The following is a 17,435-nucleotide window of genomic DNA, read 5'->3' on the forward strand; positions in this document are numbered from 1 at the left end:
CACAACTTAGATGGCATGTCTGCAGGAGTTGAATAGGAACCATTTAAATCTATGTTGACTTTTTAATGGGGAAAAAAATCAGTTTTTAAACATATGAAGCAGTTAATCATCTCTGTCATGAAAAATCTCTCCACAGGGGCCCTAGAGTTCCCTGATTACAGTTTTATGCCCTCTTACTTTTTTTTCTTCTTCTTTTAACTGAGAGGACAAGTCAGCAAGTTAAATTAATAAATGAAATCCAATAGTATCCTTGCTTTTTGTGTTATTCTTCATCTGAAAGTACTTTATAAACCATATAGCACTGTATAAATGCTAGTTATTATAAATTTATTCCACATGAAGCTAGATGGCTCAGAAACGGTCATATTCTTATTGCTTAAAGAATCATTTTCATAGCAGTGTAAAAGTCAAAACGTTTCATCATATTTCAGTTTCAGGATTCTTCTGTACAATAAGAATCTAAACTGAGTTGGAAACAAATGAAGATGGTAATTCACATCCTCTCTACCTCAATACCAAATTACACAACTACCACCTGGAGGTTCCAAAATGTCTCACGACCAGACACCGACCAACTACAGAATGTCCTGTCTGGTGAGCCGGTCATGAGCTGTGACCTCCTCCTAAAGGGGGTCAAGAGCAGTAACGCTTGAACACCAAGGGTGTGGCCTAAAGACTCTTATGTCCAATAAAAACTCAGTTTTACACTCCTTTGTAGGAAGAGTAGGGCTTTCAGAAATACTTCTGGGAGAGGGAAAGGCCCCACGCTTTGACCTATTTTTTCCGGTGAAAAAAGGCACATAAGTCTAAGCATGTATCAGAGTGAATGTTGGTAAAGCTGTTCTAAGCAAGAGACTGACCACCCAATCTCATAGCTGGCCCACTGGGGAGCCTTTTGTAGGAATGAACAGAATAGCTTTATTTATTTTTGTAAACAGAGGTAAGTCTTTTCAGCTTCGTTCTTAATTTGCTGTGCTATACCCCAATGAAGATTGCAATTGCAATTTTCCATAAAACAACAGAAAAGCTGCAGTACCTGGGCAGCCCAAGCCACATGACCCATGACGGGGACCAGCTGGCATCATACTCATTCTCGCTGACAGTGCTGGGCTGCTCATCTGGGCCATGGGCGGCCTCCTCCACAACCTGCACCTCCAGTGCTTTCAGGGCCACCGTGGGCGACGTGGCGCTGGCCTTCAGCATAGCCACAGCCTCACTGTGACTTAAACTGGTCAAATCGATGCCATTGATATTCAACAAGATGTCACCTGTTCAAATAAGGGAGCAAGAAAAATGAGCCACCAAGTGATTACTTCCCTGTAAATCCTGTTATCTGTAAACTAATTAACAAAGGTTAGTTCCAAAAACTCAGATGACATAATAAGGGAAAAGACCATTTTTCTCTTTATAATTCTTAGAATACTGAGGAAAAATCCAATTCATGGACAACACTCCAAAACAATTCAAAAATTTTAAACAATTCAAAAATTTTAAATAATGTAATAATATGTAGGAAAAGGTTTGGCTCGAGGCTCTGGAATGCAGTTGGGGGTCCACATCATCAGCCCTGGTATAGCTGTGGACGGGCCCTGGGCACCTTCATTTCTCTTCTTACCCTTCCTTCCAATTAGAAAGTGATTTGATCTTTTGCTCTTAGAAGGGAATTTTTAATATATTCTACTTTATACTGATACGGTTTTATACATCTAGACAGCCCTACATAGTTCACTCAGCGCAATCATCTCAGTATGTAGAGAAGATACCCTTGGGCCTACACAAAGAAATGAAACTTGTGATTTGAACATGTCCTGCTTGAAGAAGAAAACTAGTCTTTGTTGCTCTGCCAAGTAATATAATAAAAAAGAGCAATGAGGCTCATATAAAAGGTTAGGAAGGAAAAGGATTAGTTTTATAGGAAGCACAAATGTTTGTACTAAGAAAGCCCACGGAAAATCCTCCCCCAATTCATCATTTTTCAGATTATTAAAGCAAAACATTCTCTTTGTAGAAAACTTCGAAAACATAAAATAACAAGAAGGAAATAAAATTACCTCAAATTCCACAACAGAACAAATAACTTTTAAAGGCCTTCTAGAGATACCATCCGTGCACCTTTCAATTAAAGTCTGTAATTTTATGGGTTTCTAGTCACAGAGGTGTACAGCCATCACGTCATTCTTAGAAGATTTTTATCACCACCCCCAAAACCCTGTACCCATTAGTAATCAGTTCCCTTCCCTGAGTCCTAAACAACTGCTAATCTACTTTCCATCTCTATAGATTTGCCTTTTCTGGGTATTTCATATAAATGGAATCATGTGGTCTTTTCTGACTGGCTTCTTTTACTTAGCATGTTTCCAAGATTCATTTATATTGTACAATGTGTCAATATTTCCTTTTTATGGCCAAATAATATTCCATTGTATGGATAAATCACAGTCTCTTCATCCATTCACCAGTAAATGGACATTTGGGATGTTTTTACTTTTTGGCTATTATGGAAAATACTGCTATAAACCTTCACGTACAAGTTTTTGTGTGAACATGCTTTCATTTCACTAGGAATGGAATTGCTGGGTCATGTGACAACTGTTTAACTTTCTGAAGAACTGCTAAACTGTTTTACAACACAGTTGTACTGTTTTACATTCTCTCTGGCAAATATATGAGAGTCTCGATTTCTTTACATCCTTGCCAACTGTTATTGTCTTTTTTTTCTATATTCATCCTAGCGATGAATTTGCATTTCCCAATAACTAATGTCACTGAGTATCTTTTCAAGTCATTATTGTCCATCTGTGTATTTTCTTGGGAGAAATGTCTATTCAGATCAGTTGCCCATTTTTAAATTGGGTTATTTGTCTTTTATTACTGAGCTATAAGGGTTCTGTAATCCCAAACTCCTAATTTATCCCTCCCCACCATGTTTCCCCTTCAGTAACTATAAGTTTGTTTTCAAAGTCTGTGAGTCTGTTTCTGTTTTGTAAATAAGTTGACTTGTATTTTTTTTAGATTCCCTATATAAGTTGATGTCATATGATATTTGCCTTTCTCTGTATGACTTCACTTAGTATGATGATCTCTAGGTCCATCCATGTTGCTGCAACTGGCACTATTTCGTCTTTTTAATGGCTGAGTAATATTCCATTGTAATATGTACCACATCTTCTTTATCCATTCATCTGTTGATGGACACTTAGGTTGCTTCCATGTGTTGGCTATTATAAATAGTGCTGATATGAATATCGGGGTGCACATATCTTTTCGAATCATGATGTTCTCCAAATACATGCCCAGGAATGGGATTGCAGGATATGGTAGCTCCGTTTTTATTTTCTAAAGGAATCTCCATACTGTTATCCATAGTGGTTGTACCAATTTACATTCCCAACAACACTGTAGGGAGGGTTCCTTTTTCTCCACACCCCCTCCAGCATTTATTATTTGTAGACTTTTTGATGATGGGCATTCTGACTGGTGTGAGGTGATATCTAGTAATTAGTGACATTGAGCATCTTTTCACATGCCTTTTGGCCATCTGTAGATTAACAGACCATAAGTGCGTGTATTTATTTCTGGGCTATCCTGTTCCGTTGATCTATATTTCTGTTTTTGTGCCAGTACCACACTGTTGTGATTACTGTAGCATTGTAGTATAGTTTGAGGTCAGGGAGCCTGTTTCCTCCAGCTCCATTTTTCTTTCTCAAGATTGCTTTAGCTATTCGGGGCATTTTGTGTTTTCATACAAATTTTAAAATTTACTGTTCTGTGAAAAATGCCATTGGTAATCTGATAGGAATTGCACTGAATCTGTTGATTGCCTTGGGTAGTACAGTCACTTTGACAGTATTGATTCTTCTGATCCAAGGACATGGTATATCTTTCCATCTGTCTCATCCTTGATTTCTTTCATCAGTGTCTTATTTTTCAGAGTGCAGGTCTTTTGCCTCCTTAGGTAGGTTTATTCTTGGGTATTTTTATTCTTTTTGATGGAGTGGTAATTGGGATTGTTTCCTTAATTCCTCTTTTTGATCTTTCACTGTTAGTGTATAGAAATGCAACAGATTTCTGTGTATTAATTTTGTATGCTGCTACTTTATCGAATTCATTGGTGAGCTGTAGTAGTTTTCTGGTAGCACGTTTAGGATTTTCTGTGTATAGTGTCATGTCGTCTGCAAACAATGACAGTTTCACTTCTTTTCCAATTTGGATTCCTTTTATTTCCTTTTCTCCTCTTGATTGCTGTGGCTAGGGCTTTCAAAACTATGTTGAGTAAAAGTGGCGAGAGTGGACATCCTTGTCTTGTTCCTGATCTTAGAGGAAATGCTTTCAGCTTTTCACCATTGAGTATGATGTTAGCTGTGGGTTTGTCATATATGGCCTTTATGATGTTGAGGTAGGTTCCCTCCGTGCCCACTTTCTGGAGAGTTTTTATCATAAATGGATGTTGAATTCTGTCAAAAGCTTTTTCTGCATCTATTGAGATGATCATATGATTTTTATCCTTCAATTTGTTAATGTGGTGTATCACACAGATTGATTTGTGGACACTGAAAAATCCTTCCACCCCTGGGATAAATCCCACTTGATCATGGTGTATGATCCTTTTAATGTACTGTTGGATTCAGTTTGCTAGTATTTCGTTGAGGATTTTTGAGTCTGTGTTCATCAGTGATATTGGCCTGTAATTTTCCTTTTTTGTGGTATCTTTGTCTGATTTTGGTATCAGGGTGATGGTGGCTTCACAGAATGCAATTTTTTGTAATAGTTTTGGAAGGATAGGTGTTAACTCTTGTCTAAATGTTTGATAGAATGCTCCTATGAAGCCATCTGGTCCTGGACTTTTGTTTATTGGGAGTTTTTTAATGACAGATACAATTTCAGTACTTGTAATTGGTCTGTTCATTTTTTTATATCTTCCTGGTTTAGTCTTGGGAGATTGCACCTTTCCTAAGAATTTGTCCATTTCTTCTAGGTTGTCCCTTATTGCCACAGAGTTGCTTGTAGTAGTCTCTACGGTCCTTTATATTTCTGTTGTGTTGGTTGTGGCTTCTCCTTTTTTCATTTCTAATTTTATTGATTTAGACCCTCTCCCTTTTTTTCTTGAGTCTGGCTAAAGGTTTATCAATTGTGTTCATCTTTTCAAAGAACCAGCTTTTAGTTTCATTGATTGTTTCTATGTCTTTATTGCTTGTTTTTGGTGTCATATCTATGATAACCATTGATTAATCTGTTGCATAAGCCAAGGCCATGAGGGTTTACACTTGATTTTCTTCTAAAAGTTTTAGCTCTTACATTTAGGTCTTGGATCAGTTAATTTTTGTGTATGACTTCATTTTTGGAGAAATAGCTTTCAAGACTCACTTTTCCATATGAACCAAGTGTATGGAGAATGCTACTGTTACCACTACCACCCCCACCCACACAAATTATATAGTATCAATCAATGGGGGTTGTGAAATTGTGAATGAATTAATCCCTAAAAACCACTCCTTTTTATTAAGTTTGTCTCTGCTCCACCTCTTCTGTGATCCTCCTCCCACCCAGACACCTTTTTAATAAGCAACAAGTGTATTTCAGTGAGATGATCCTTCAAAGTATCTGGTCTACCATAATGCTGGAAGCATAAATCTCTTAGAGGGTCTTTTCCAACATAAAATAATCCAACAGTCAGAGTAACTGTTAGAAAGATTATTAAGCTTCAGCAATCTCCCTTTATGTTAGGCATTTTTCTAACCTTATATAGAGAGGCTTTATGCTTCCATTATGTACAGGACATTTTAAAGGATTTTAAAAAGCCATGTTTAATAGGAAACTTTGTAGACATTATTTTTAAAAATGTGAGTTGACTTTGGGAGATGTGGTGAAACTGTACAAGATCCTAGCTTACCTCTCTTGATTCTGCCATCACGTGCAAGGCAGCCATGAGGTGGCACACTGGTCACAAAGATGGGCAGTTCGCCACTTTTACTTCCTCGGCCCCCAGCTACTGTCATTCCAAGGGACTCGTGTGGTTCCTTCTTTATAGTAATGTGTTTTTCTTGGCATGTAACACACTGGGCAAGATCCTGAACATGAGAGGAAAAATTTATTGGATAATGAATAATATATATAGTTGAAGTAATGACAGCTAAAGTAAAGACATAACGTGGCAATTTTAAAGTCATTAAAAAAAAATCACTATAGAACTGAAAGCAATACACAGTTCTTCAGAGGCCCATGAGCCCTGTGGCTCACAATGGCAAACTTTGGACTACTGTATTTTCACAGGACTATAGATGGAACTGAAAAACTCAGGACTGTTGACATAGGGGAAGTCAAAGTAAAATAAGCATATCATTTGTGTAATTACCTCCAGCTCCCAAATATAAAAGTAAATAATGCATTTGAATTTTAACATTCCGAAGAGAAGCCAATTAATTTTACTTCCACTTTTCTCCTATATTCTTTGAGAGAAAAGTTGACATAGTATAAAAGTGTGGATTTTACTAACTGCCAGAAAAAAGCTACAGAGCTCTCTTCTGATTCTGACTAACAAGGGTTATCAGAGCACTCGATCGTGAAGCAGGTGCAAATCTACCTTCAAAATTTGTGAAAAGATAAAAGGATATGAAATAACTGAATTTTTGAAGTTAATCACAGGGAAATCCCCAGCAAACTATATTCTCAGGGAAAAGCTATTTTTACTGACATTTGTTACTGTTACCTATTACTGAGATACTCCTGGAAGAAAAGGAGAATCTAAAATACCACTTTTCTGAATTAGAATTCAACAAAATCAAGGTGTACATATGCAATACGAATATTAAAATAACATTTATCGAAGGCTTAACTATGTGCAAAAAGCTCACAGCTTTACATGCGTCATTTCATTAATCTTCACGGTGGTCCTGGAAAGTAAGTACTGTTATTGGCCCCATTTTGTGGATGAGGAAACAACTTAGAGAGGTCATGTAACTTGCCCCAAATCATACAACTGTAAGTTCCTGCATAGGGATTTGAGGGGTGCAAATATCCAAACATACGCTTTGCATATGTGCACATATGTACACATACTGTTTATATGTCCCCACACCACATGGTTACTGTCCTGTTAAGTGTAACAGTGGAAGCTAACGTCTCAAAAGGTTTCCAACATTTGTCAGCTCTGAGAAAATGTAGATAATAACATTATTAACAATATCAACAATAGAAATATGAGTTACCTTTACGGAATTATAACATCCCTTTAGTGACATTATTTGAAAGTGTTGACAATCTGTGACTCAGGCCTTGGAACTGCAGGCCCGTCTCCCTTTCTCTGGTCCTGGAATCCATGTACTCTTGAAATTTTATTAAGGGAACCACCTGCAATAACAGCCTGGTGTTTCTAGAGAATGTTACGACCTAGTAGAAAACTTGGAAATGTCCTAAGGCAGTCTCCTGTTTAAAGGTATGAAATCTATCTTAGTATCCTTCAAAATTGGGCAAAACCCACTTGATTATGAAGACAACTCATGTAAACTCAGTCTTGAGTATATTTATAAGCAATTTTGGCTTGCAGGTATTTAATCAGTTAAAGGTGGTTGTTTTATTCCTCTAGATGGCTCAGATATATATATACATTATTTTTTCCTCAGGAACCAAACCAGACTTCAAAGATTATACTCAGAATACTTCAAGGAAAGTTCTAAATCATACAAATGTTTATCTAAGCAGCTACCTAAGAGGCCTAGTAGCAGGCTAATGTATACTGTAATTTTCAATGATGATTATAATCATCTGAACACGTTTTCTGGTGAATCTGTTTATTTTCCCTAGGAGACCCTTATTTTTCTAAATCAGGATTTTATATAACAAATGCAGTATATTAGTATCAAATAGCTAACACTTAAAAGTACATTTCATGTGGCCGTTCTAACCAATAAGAGTTGCAGAGCACACAGAATAAGAATAAATTCAGCATTACTATTTAAAACGTTGTCACAGAAAGTTAAAGACAGTAAGAGCAGCAGAGTTGAGAGAAGAATATGTTCCCCAAATAAGCAGAGTTCTCTATATGAACGTTGGGATGACTAAGTACAGTTTTAAAAATTGTCTTAAAAATCATGTCATAGACACTCATGTTCAAATTACTGTAAAATTCAGTGACATAAAAGGGTCAATAATCAATTTTTGCCTTATATTGTAATTTTAGGAATATATATGTAATGCATAAAGGACAAGCCATATGAAACTATTCAAAACTCCAAAACAATAACTCCTTTTTCATAGTCATCATCATGAAGGCAATATTATAGGTTTCCTTCATACTTTCAGTTTCAGTTCAGAAATGAGAACAAGTCTGTGGTTACATTTTCTTAAAAATATTAACTAAACCAAAGACCAGTGACAAGTCTCCACTTGAGCTCTGAAAACCAGATAAACCTGAAGGGCGAAAAGTACTTGTGCCTTTAAGGGATGCTTTCTTAGGGTACCTGTGACATTCCAAAGGTAAGTATTCTCTCAAATACTGTACTTACATTAAGAAGTCATTTTAGCACACAGGGAACTTCCTGTGGTTTTAAGCAGACCAACAGATGTTTTTGTTTAGTAACTTATAATTTTACTTAAAGAGAAGGACTTTGGAAGCTCATATTTAGCTTATATTTTCACATAGTTGAGTAAACATCATTTTAAAAACCCCAGCCTGGGACATCCATGGTGGTCCAGTGGTTAAGACTCCCCAGCCTACCAGAAAGTGGTAGGTAGGAAAGTGGTTAAGAAACCCCAGCCTACCAGAAAGTGAGTTCAAATGAAGGAAACAATATCAAGAATGAACTACCAAAAAAAAGAAGAATGAACTACCACCCTTTTTAAATTTCTGCAACTGAAGTGAGACAGTATCAAGATTCTCAGCACAGGTAAATGACCTTGGTATATATTATAAAACCGGTAAAATACTGAAGAAGCAGGGAAAATCCTCAACATACAGGAATTTTAAAATATTTAGGGTAGTCTTCCTATACTATTCATATAACAAAAAATACGCTATACATGTAGCTATCGAAGTTTATGAGTTATATGTTTAAGATGCACATATCTAATTCTGTTGTAGGCAAGCTATCCAGTTGCTAAGTACAGGCTGTCAATCATTGTCTTCACTATGCTTTTTCAGTTACATAACCAACTGTCACATTTAAATGAGTAAGCCGAGATAAACCCCACTTTCAAGCAGAACTAAACAAACCGGAGATTTTTCTGGACAGTCAAACATTTCTCATCAATCACCTGGCAGAGGGTCCTTCCCCACCAAGAAACTCTACTGGTTGCGGGACTGAGACAATGCAGTCACTCTCCAAGGCAGCAAAACACATTCACATCCCAAACACCTAGTGTACTTTCTCCAACATCTTCCCAGCTTGTAATGATCATCCTTTGAGGGTGGATGAATTAAGAACCACAAACAAGGCACCTTACCTTATGTGAGCTGGGTCTGTTGTAAGGCAGCGGCTGTGTGTGGTGCTGGCTGCTCTGAGTTCCCGCTTCTCGGACAGCGTTTCCAGGCTGGGGTTTCCCTGGTCTAGCAATTGTTAAATTCACCCTCTCGCCACTAGCCTGGAGAAAACACACAGACACGACTGCCAGTCATTAAAAAGATGCTTCTCATTTCACAAAGCACAGGCACTCCTCACCGAGCCAGTGCCTTGCCTGGGGGGGACTGCAGGCACCCGGTGGTCGGAGAAGGGAGCTCTTCTCGTGAGCTCATGTTTTAAGACGTCTGCAGCTGAGACGCATGTGCACGGCTCTTGGACAGACTCTCCCCAAGCCCGCTTCCACAACAACCCAGGCAAAGCAAACTGCCCTTGTTCTTTCCCCATGATTTCCTGAAGGGTAACTTTCTTCTGATACTTCTCTGCCCCTTCAAGGTTGGCCTTGGCGTTGTGAGGGAGAGAGCAAAGGAAAGAATAAAAGAGGAAGAACTGATTCGAAACCTGATTAAAATCCACTGCGACTTTACAAATAAATTCCATGGTGGCTATTTTGGAAGTAATCATCAGTGAAACTATGCACAGCTTTGTTTCTGTTTGCTATAAGTTTGAGTCAAAAATAGGACATCAGCTTAAATAATCCTGGAAAGAATGATTCTAGAGATCCTGTATAAGATTGTATTTATATAAATATTGCACACACACCTGTGTTAATTATCGTATTAGAGGTTTGTGACTGTCATTTTAAATTTAGAGGCCCATTATCTATATCCATATATATTTTAAACGTAGATGTACATCTATTTTTAAAAGTTATTTTATCTTTGCTTTTAAAGTACAGGCCTGATTTATTTGAAGGTGACTCTTGGTCATGACCACAATTCCCAATTGCATTATTACTCCTATGGGAAATTATGATGGCCTGCTTTCAAGGAATTGTGGTAGAAAGTGGGGACCTCCCCCATGATTACAGTCAGTAATGTTAAGAAATCACTATTTTCAGTTCTTTCCCCAAGTATTATTGAGATAAATTGACATATATCACTGTATTATTTTTAGTTTTTAAACTGGAGAATAAGTGTTAATTTTTATGTCCACCTAAAAAACATTTGCTTATTCAAGCATTTTATTCCACTAAATTTCAAACAAGTTTCTCAAAATAACTGAAAGAAAATCAATACGTGGCCAGATTCCCAAAGCACAGAGTCTGGGTACTTGATCTAAGGGGTAAATACAGAGTAGAATCCTGATGTTGAAAATTCTCACACTTCACATCATGTGATTGCACGGCGTGAAGTGGCGAGACGCTCCATCTGTGACTTTACTTCAATGTACATGTACAGAATTAGTTTCATTACTGCTTACTGCCTCATAACCACCAAATACTCTAATTAGTATTTCAACTTTCACTGGAAAACCCCTGCATATGCAAAACCTATTATTAATAGAAACAAATCCTTAATCATTCTAGATTTTTTGAAAGACAAAATTCTGTGCATGTGATGGAAGTGGGCATTTAGGACTTTAATGATGGACCAACATTTGGGTTTAGGCTGACTTTAAACAGATTGCACATCTAATATGTCAGGGATTCAAACACAGCAAAAAAAGTTCTGTTAAATTCAAGATTTTTAAAAATGCAAGATGTTCAAATAACAATACGCTTAAGTCATAGTTGAGTAGTACACTCTGATGCTGGGAGTATAAATTGGTATGATCTGATCTTTCTGGAGGGAAGTTTAGCAAAATGTCTTAAAATGAAAACAAAACATGAAAGTCTGTCAATAGGGGAACACTGAATCAGCTAGTAAAGATCATGATGGGGTTCTACACTTTCATGGTGAGAAGTTCACAACATACTGCTGACAAAGTTGCAAACTCAGAATTTACAAGATAAGCACGTGTGTAAGTATTGTGTAGATTTGTATCTATCTGTGGACATACACACTCAAAAGTTTGTAAGGATGTCCTCCAAACACTTAACATTGATACAGCTTGGGGTGTTTAGACTGGATTTGATTGTAACTTCTTTTCAGTATTTTATCTTCAGTGTGCTCCTTTTTAGACATGCAATGTGTTATTTTTATAATCCTCAATAAGACTTCATTTTTTTTCAAAAAGAAGTTGAGCAACTTGAGTTTTCTATAGTCTGGGAAAAATCACAGCACAAAATATGCAACTATTTGCATTATAAAAATCCAAATAAAATATATTATGAAAAATTTTAAATGTGTTTTCTACCTGTGTAACTATATTTTCTACATTTTGGTTAGAAATCTAGTAAGGACCATCTATTTAGGAATTAGTGTACTGTAACATTGCCTGAAATATATACAGGCAATATATTTCTCTCTTCCTTTCCATCTTACTGATCGGACTTCTCACTTCAGAAAGTCCACTCGACTTGCCTATTTCTGTTAACAAATCCCCAAAATGGATTAACTTTCTTCTTCTCCCCCTGCCCCCCGCAAGATGAACTTGATCTCAGCAGTGCAGCGGCTGGCGTGATCCACAGGTAAAGCTCCTGGTGCCCCGAATGCTGCCTCTGATTTGAGGGGATTTCAAGGCATTCAATTTTTTTAAGCCTCGAGTCTATGAAATAAAACCAATACCTGAACCGCCTCTCAATGCAATATGGCTGTGAGCGTGTGTGTGTGTTTCCTTAAGGCTATATTGAACCAAAAAGTGGGAGAAAAGGCAGTAGGTTAAAGGGGAGTGAGACGTGGGTTTTCTTAGTGTTAACATCTCATTGTTATTTGATTCTATGTATATATATATACCTATTTTCGTGACTATCAACCGACCTTAATTCCAAAAGTTCGGTTATATTAACTAATGCATGGTTTCCACTGGTAGTGTGTGTGGTGCTCGCTTAAACGCTCCCATTTTGCTTCACCCTCGTACAAGGCTGCAGGAGACAGCCACGTTAAACGCCACAGCACGCTGCAGAGCCTAAAGATCTTCTCGGATGGTTTTAATGTATCTGCTTTGATGCTCTTACTAAAAACATGTTTTTTCTCTAATCATGACTACCTCCAGAGATACTGTGAGGACAATATTATGTGTTTGAAATGCTCTGAATTCCTTTAAAAAAAAAAGGCACTATAGAAATAAGTTGCTCTGAATAAAAAGTGATTTTCCCCCTCATTTTCATGGATTGTGCAGTAAAGGTGAGAGGTGAGTGAAGACACCAGGTGAGCTACACCCTCGGTGACCACAGCTCCTTGGGGGTCTCACCTTCTCCCTTGTGAAGTGTGGACACTGCCATCTGCCACGTGAAACCGTAGGGCCTTTCCTCCAGAAACAGCCCGCCTACAAGTTCATGGGTGTGCACACCAGAAGGGAGTCACCTGGGCTGAGCTTAGACTGGTGTGGACTGTGAAGAATTAGGTAGCTGTGCTCGACTGTCCAGCGAAGTCTCAAGCACCCCCTGGATCCCTGTGTCCCCTGCTAGTGAGAACCAAGGCTGCGCGACGGCAGGAAGGCTGAGGGCCTGGAGCGGGCGCGAGGGGGCTCACCTGGATGATCTGGGCAGCCAGCTCGGGTGTCCCGTGCTTCAGGTCGTGGCCGTTGACGGCCAGCACCCGGTCGTTGCCGCTCAGCCTGCCGTCCTGCGCCGCCAGCCCCCCTTCCAGCAGGTCGAGGACGAAGACGCCCGGCTCGTCGGTCCTTCGGACGAGTTTGATGCCGAGCTGTTCGGCAGAGTCCCGTTTGTGAAGAACCACCTGGAAAACCTCTTCCGGGGGTGAGCCGCCCACGGGGCGGCTGTGCGCGCGGCCGCCGCAGCGTCTCTCCCGGAGCACAGTGAGGTGCAGCGTGCTGCAGGGCTGCGACAGCACGGCGCGGGCGTGGTTGTGGGACACGCTGCTGATGTTGTGGTGGTTGACCTGGAAAAGAGGGTGACGGCCGAAGCGTGACAATCTTTTATCCTCCCAGCTTGTAGCAATGTTCATATAAGGGTTCCGAAGGAAACTGACGTTGTGAAAATGATACACAATCGTTACTTACAAAGACAAGCACTCCAAAGACATTTTAAAACGTACAGCGTTCCTAAAATTAACTTACAGTGACTAGCATTAAGTAGAGAATAGTCGTCAAGATCACAGGCTTTAATGATAGTCTTGAATGAGGGTCCTTGGTTCTGCCGTATAACTGGATAACCTCGGGCAAGTTACAGAACTTGTTTCCTCACCTGTAAAACGTGTTTACCATCCACTTCACAGGGTCAGGAAGTGCACGACTAGACAACATCAGACAGGGCAAGTGCTCATGAAAGACTAGTTCTAGTGGGACAGAAACTGAAGTGCTACTGGATTACAAAGTTACTTTTCCAAAATGAAATACACTTAAGCTAGAGAAAACACTTTTAAGGAAAGTGGTGCACTCAAGTATACAGCCTTATATTAGATGAGTGACTTTTACTTTAAAGAAGAGCCGATAATCATAATTCCACTAATTATCTGGCACACAAGTGTAACATATCTTATAAAATAAGCATAATTTAATACAGAACATTTACTTATTAAACTTTATAACCTTGAAATAAGTACAGTGACTGATCCTTGGACCTGTAACGTCACTGAGAAAATATACCCACCTTCAGTTATTTACCTAGTTAGAGGAATTAGCACAGTTCTTGGTATTTATCACAGTGAGAGCTCCTCTGAATCTGCCTGAGGTGAAAGTGAGGGGGAACCAGCGCTCTGAACACCGGTTATGTGACAGGCTCTGGGTGAGGTGTGAGGTTAAATTTTTTTCACATGAAATCTATGTGAAGCAAGACCTCCCCCCTTTCTGTTAATCTAGGGTTGATAGTTTTGAACACTGTTAACTTGAATTTTGTTCATTTTGGCCTGTTGGCATCTTTAAAAATTCAGCCATCAAATTCATAGATGGCATACACAAAGTTGCTATTCTCCCAAGTCTGCAACATCTATGCATTTGGTAGCCATCCAAGCCCTCAATAAAAACACTGAATACGGGGTCAAGTAGAGAATTAAGGCAGTTTCTAAAAAAACTAGCCTGACATGAATCCATTAATCAAAAACCATCATTTCTGGCTACTCAGCTAAGAGCTACCTATCTCTAGGCTCACAGCTTTCCGTCTTATATTCAGGTATATCACAAATGACTTTACAAAATATCTGGCTGAAATCCAGCCATAGCCGTGTGCAACCATGCAGCCTCACAGTATCCTTGGGAAGTAGGTGTGGAATATCCCACAGCTGGAAGATTTTTTCCTTCATGAATGTGTGGTGGCTGGCAAAAGGCAGAGAAAGCAGAGACCAGATAAAATACTGTCTCCAGGCTTCGTAAAAATAGCACCAGCAATAGTAAACTCTACCACTTCGGCTAAATGTGTTTTGTACCAATGCAATGAACATATGGCTGCAATTATTTTCCTTCAAAACTGAACATGCCTCAGTCACTGATGATGGATCAAACTGAAAATACTTCAAAAGTTATATTATCTTTAATAGTGACACTGATGTAATTTATAACTAATTTTTTTCTTCAAACTGCTCAAAAGGCTGCATCACAAAAGGCCTTGAAGGTTATATGGGTCTCCTCTTCCAAGAGGCTATTTAGTAGAATAAGGGGTGTGTGTGTGCGTGTGTGTGTGATGCGGGGAGACTGAAGCCACACCCTGTCACTGCACACAGTTTGCTGAAATAGAAGCACAGGCAGCTTGACAGCTCTTTGCTCTATAAATAAACCATCTTTCCCACTCCTGGGGATTTTCAGATGGGCTCACTGTATTATTTATGTATCTTATACAGAGTTGGACCAGGTAGTAAACCAGGTAGTAAAAAAATTCCAAGCAGCCTTATTTCCCAGCGTTTACTTTTGAATGACCATAAATACTCCACATTTGGGCAAGGGGCGTGGCTTTACTTACTGGCTCCAGCATACCAGTCAGAGGCCGAGCAGAAGTCAGGGCCCACAGTAGGAGAGATCCTTTTGAATCCATTAACCAGGTTATGTGTTCTTACTTTTCTTACCAATTTGAATCATTCAACTGGACTTATTAAGATGATCATTACTAGAGATATTAATATGTGTGCCTCCGTAAACAATAATAGTGCCTTGGAATTTCTACAATGTAAATTTATAGCTATGAGTTAATTTCCAAAAATGCAGTCAATAATTTCAGATAACTAATTTTACTTGAGTTGTAAGGATTCAATTATATTACTAAACACAATTCTCTAAAATAGAAGAGTAAAGTGCCCGCTGCTGAAATATATTAGCAAATAAAGCCTGAAAAACTATTTAACCTCAATGGTATTCAAAGAAATGCAGATAAAAACAAAGCATTTGGGGCTTCCCTGGTGGCGCAGTGGTTGGGAGTCAGTCTGCCGATGCAGGGGACGCGGGTTCGTGCCCTGTCCAGGAAGATCCCACATGCCGCGGAGCGGCTAGGCCTGTGAGCCATGGCCGCTAAGCCTGCGCGTCCGGAGCCTGTGCTCCGCAACGGGAGAGGCCACAACAGTGAGAGGCCTGCGTACCGCAAAAAAACAAAACAAAAAAACCCAAAGCATTTGTTTTTACCTTTAGAATTTAGGAAAAGAATGAGAAATATATACAAATGTTAATACCCAATGCTAGTACATCACTGGTAGCAAAAAAGAAAACACAAAAATGAATGCACACTTATTAATAGAGAGGCTGGAAGTGGGAGAAAATGGGAGAGAGAAAGAACGCTGTACGAGCTGCAGACAGGAGCCACCGGGCTCTCCTGGTCTGGGCCACCCGGGTGTCAAAATGTCAGGGCGGCCAGCAGACTCGGACTGCGAGCTGGGAAGTCGGGAACACAGGGAAGGTTTTGCCAGCCTGGCACAGCCAGAGTACTAATGTCATAAAATGACAGCAAATACAGCATACAGTAAATAGCTATCTTTTACTAGTAAACACAGTGAAGAGCTAGCTACGGTATGATCAGGAAGCTGATTTTATATAAGCGGGACTGGTTACACTTCCTGTACCCCCTACTTCTTCTTAGTATTTAGTAAGAAACAAAACCTTGCTAGAAAGCTCAGTCTGTGTCAGCCTTGCTAAGGGCAATGAAGGAAGGGTTTGGGGCCTGAGTATGTTAAAGTGGGAATAACACACTGTGAGGGGCAGCGTGCAAGTGGGAGTGGAAAAATTCCTAGAGGGTCCAAGTTTTGTTTTAATAAAGGAGATGGCTATTCCCGACAGGATGTTATAGCCAAGTCCACTCTTTTACTGATTCAGCAAGTATTTCCTGTGCTTATGACATGCACAGCACTATGAGAAATCTGTATCACAACTGGTACTGTTAGGGTGGCTGCAATCACCACACAAAGCCAAGCCCATTTGAATAGTTCACTGTGATTACACGCCAAGAGCTGAAGAGTAAAGCAGTGAACACTGTCAGTAATTCAAGTAAGGAGGGGTCAGAACGGGCGAGAAGGGCTGAGCAAAGCTCTTAAGGATGAAGGTGGACAAGCCAGCACGGTGGGACAGCCTGGAATCGGGAGTGAGGTGGCGGCAAGAAGACTGCCATGTCTGGCTTTTCCACTGGATTATAAATTCCATGAGGACTGGGGGAGTACCTTGCTCTTAGTTGCATTCCCAGTGGCTAGTACAGTGCCTAGAACATTACCACTGCTATGCGTGAAACAAAAAGGAAGGGTTAAGATGAAGATGACAGGCTGTGCAAGAGACCACAGAGGACCGTGAATATGAATCAGTCTGGGTGTGACGCTCTAGTCACATTTTCCCAAGGAAAGCAGAGTTACAGATATATTAAGCTGGCAGTGATTTTGTCGGATTGAAGAGCGGAGAGCTGGGCGGCAGGGACGTCTGGTGGGGTGTGTACAGAGTTAGACACAGCAGTGGGGGCCTGGACTGAAGAGGGAGCAGGGAAAGGGGGAATGAGGGGTGGGTGTCAACACATCATGGTGAGGACCAAACAACGAAGGAGGGAGGAGTCCTGGAGCTTGGGTTCCTAGAAGATAGTTT

General features: G+C 39.6%; 1 protein-coding gene and 1 long non-coding RNA gene across 7 annotated transcripts in view; one reads left to right on the forward strand and one right to left on the reverse strand.

Annotated features, from left to right (window-relative positions):
- The window catches only part of LOC141277011 (uncharacterized), a 35,267-nt gene extending 22,816 nt beyond the window's left edge, over nucleotides 1–12,451 (forward strand). The window contains exon 4 of the long non-coding RNA XR_012327537.1: nucleotides 11,922–12,451. This is a non-coding gene — a long non-coding RNA (uncharacterized lncRNA). The remainder of the gene's footprint in view (nucleotides 1–11,921) is intronic.
- The window catches only part of LNX2 (ligand of numb-protein X 2), an 86,482-nt gene that overhangs the window by 13,430 nt on the left and 55,617 nt on the right, over nucleotides 1–17,435 (reverse strand). For all 6 annotated transcript variants that reach the window (XR_002176701.3, XR_012327536.1, XR_012327535.1 and 3 more), the window contains exons 5-8: nucleotides 12,968–13,336; nucleotides 9,439–9,576; nucleotides 5,891–6,068; nucleotides 1,037–1,268 (exon numbers count right to left, since the gene is read on the reverse strand). Coding sequence is in view for 3 of the 6 variants with exons in the window: in XM_019936821.3 (XP_019792380.2) it covers nucleotides 1,037–1,268; nucleotides 5,891–6,068; nucleotides 9,439–9,576; nucleotides 12,968–13,336 (917 nt within the window). In the remaining 3 variants the exon portion in view is untranslated. The remainder of the gene's footprint in view (nucleotides 1–1,036; nucleotides 1,269–5,890; nucleotides 6,069–9,438; nucleotides 9,577–12,967; nucleotides 13,337–17,435) is intronic.

The sequence above is a fragment of the Tursiops truncatus genome, chromosome 18 (assembly GCF_011762595.2).
Source record: "Tursiops truncatus isolate mTurTru1 chromosome 18, mTurTru1.mat.Y, whole genome shotgun sequence".
Classification (NCBI taxonomy): Eukaryota; Metazoa; Chordata; class Mammalia; order Artiodactyla; family Delphinidae; genus Tursiops; species Tursiops truncatus.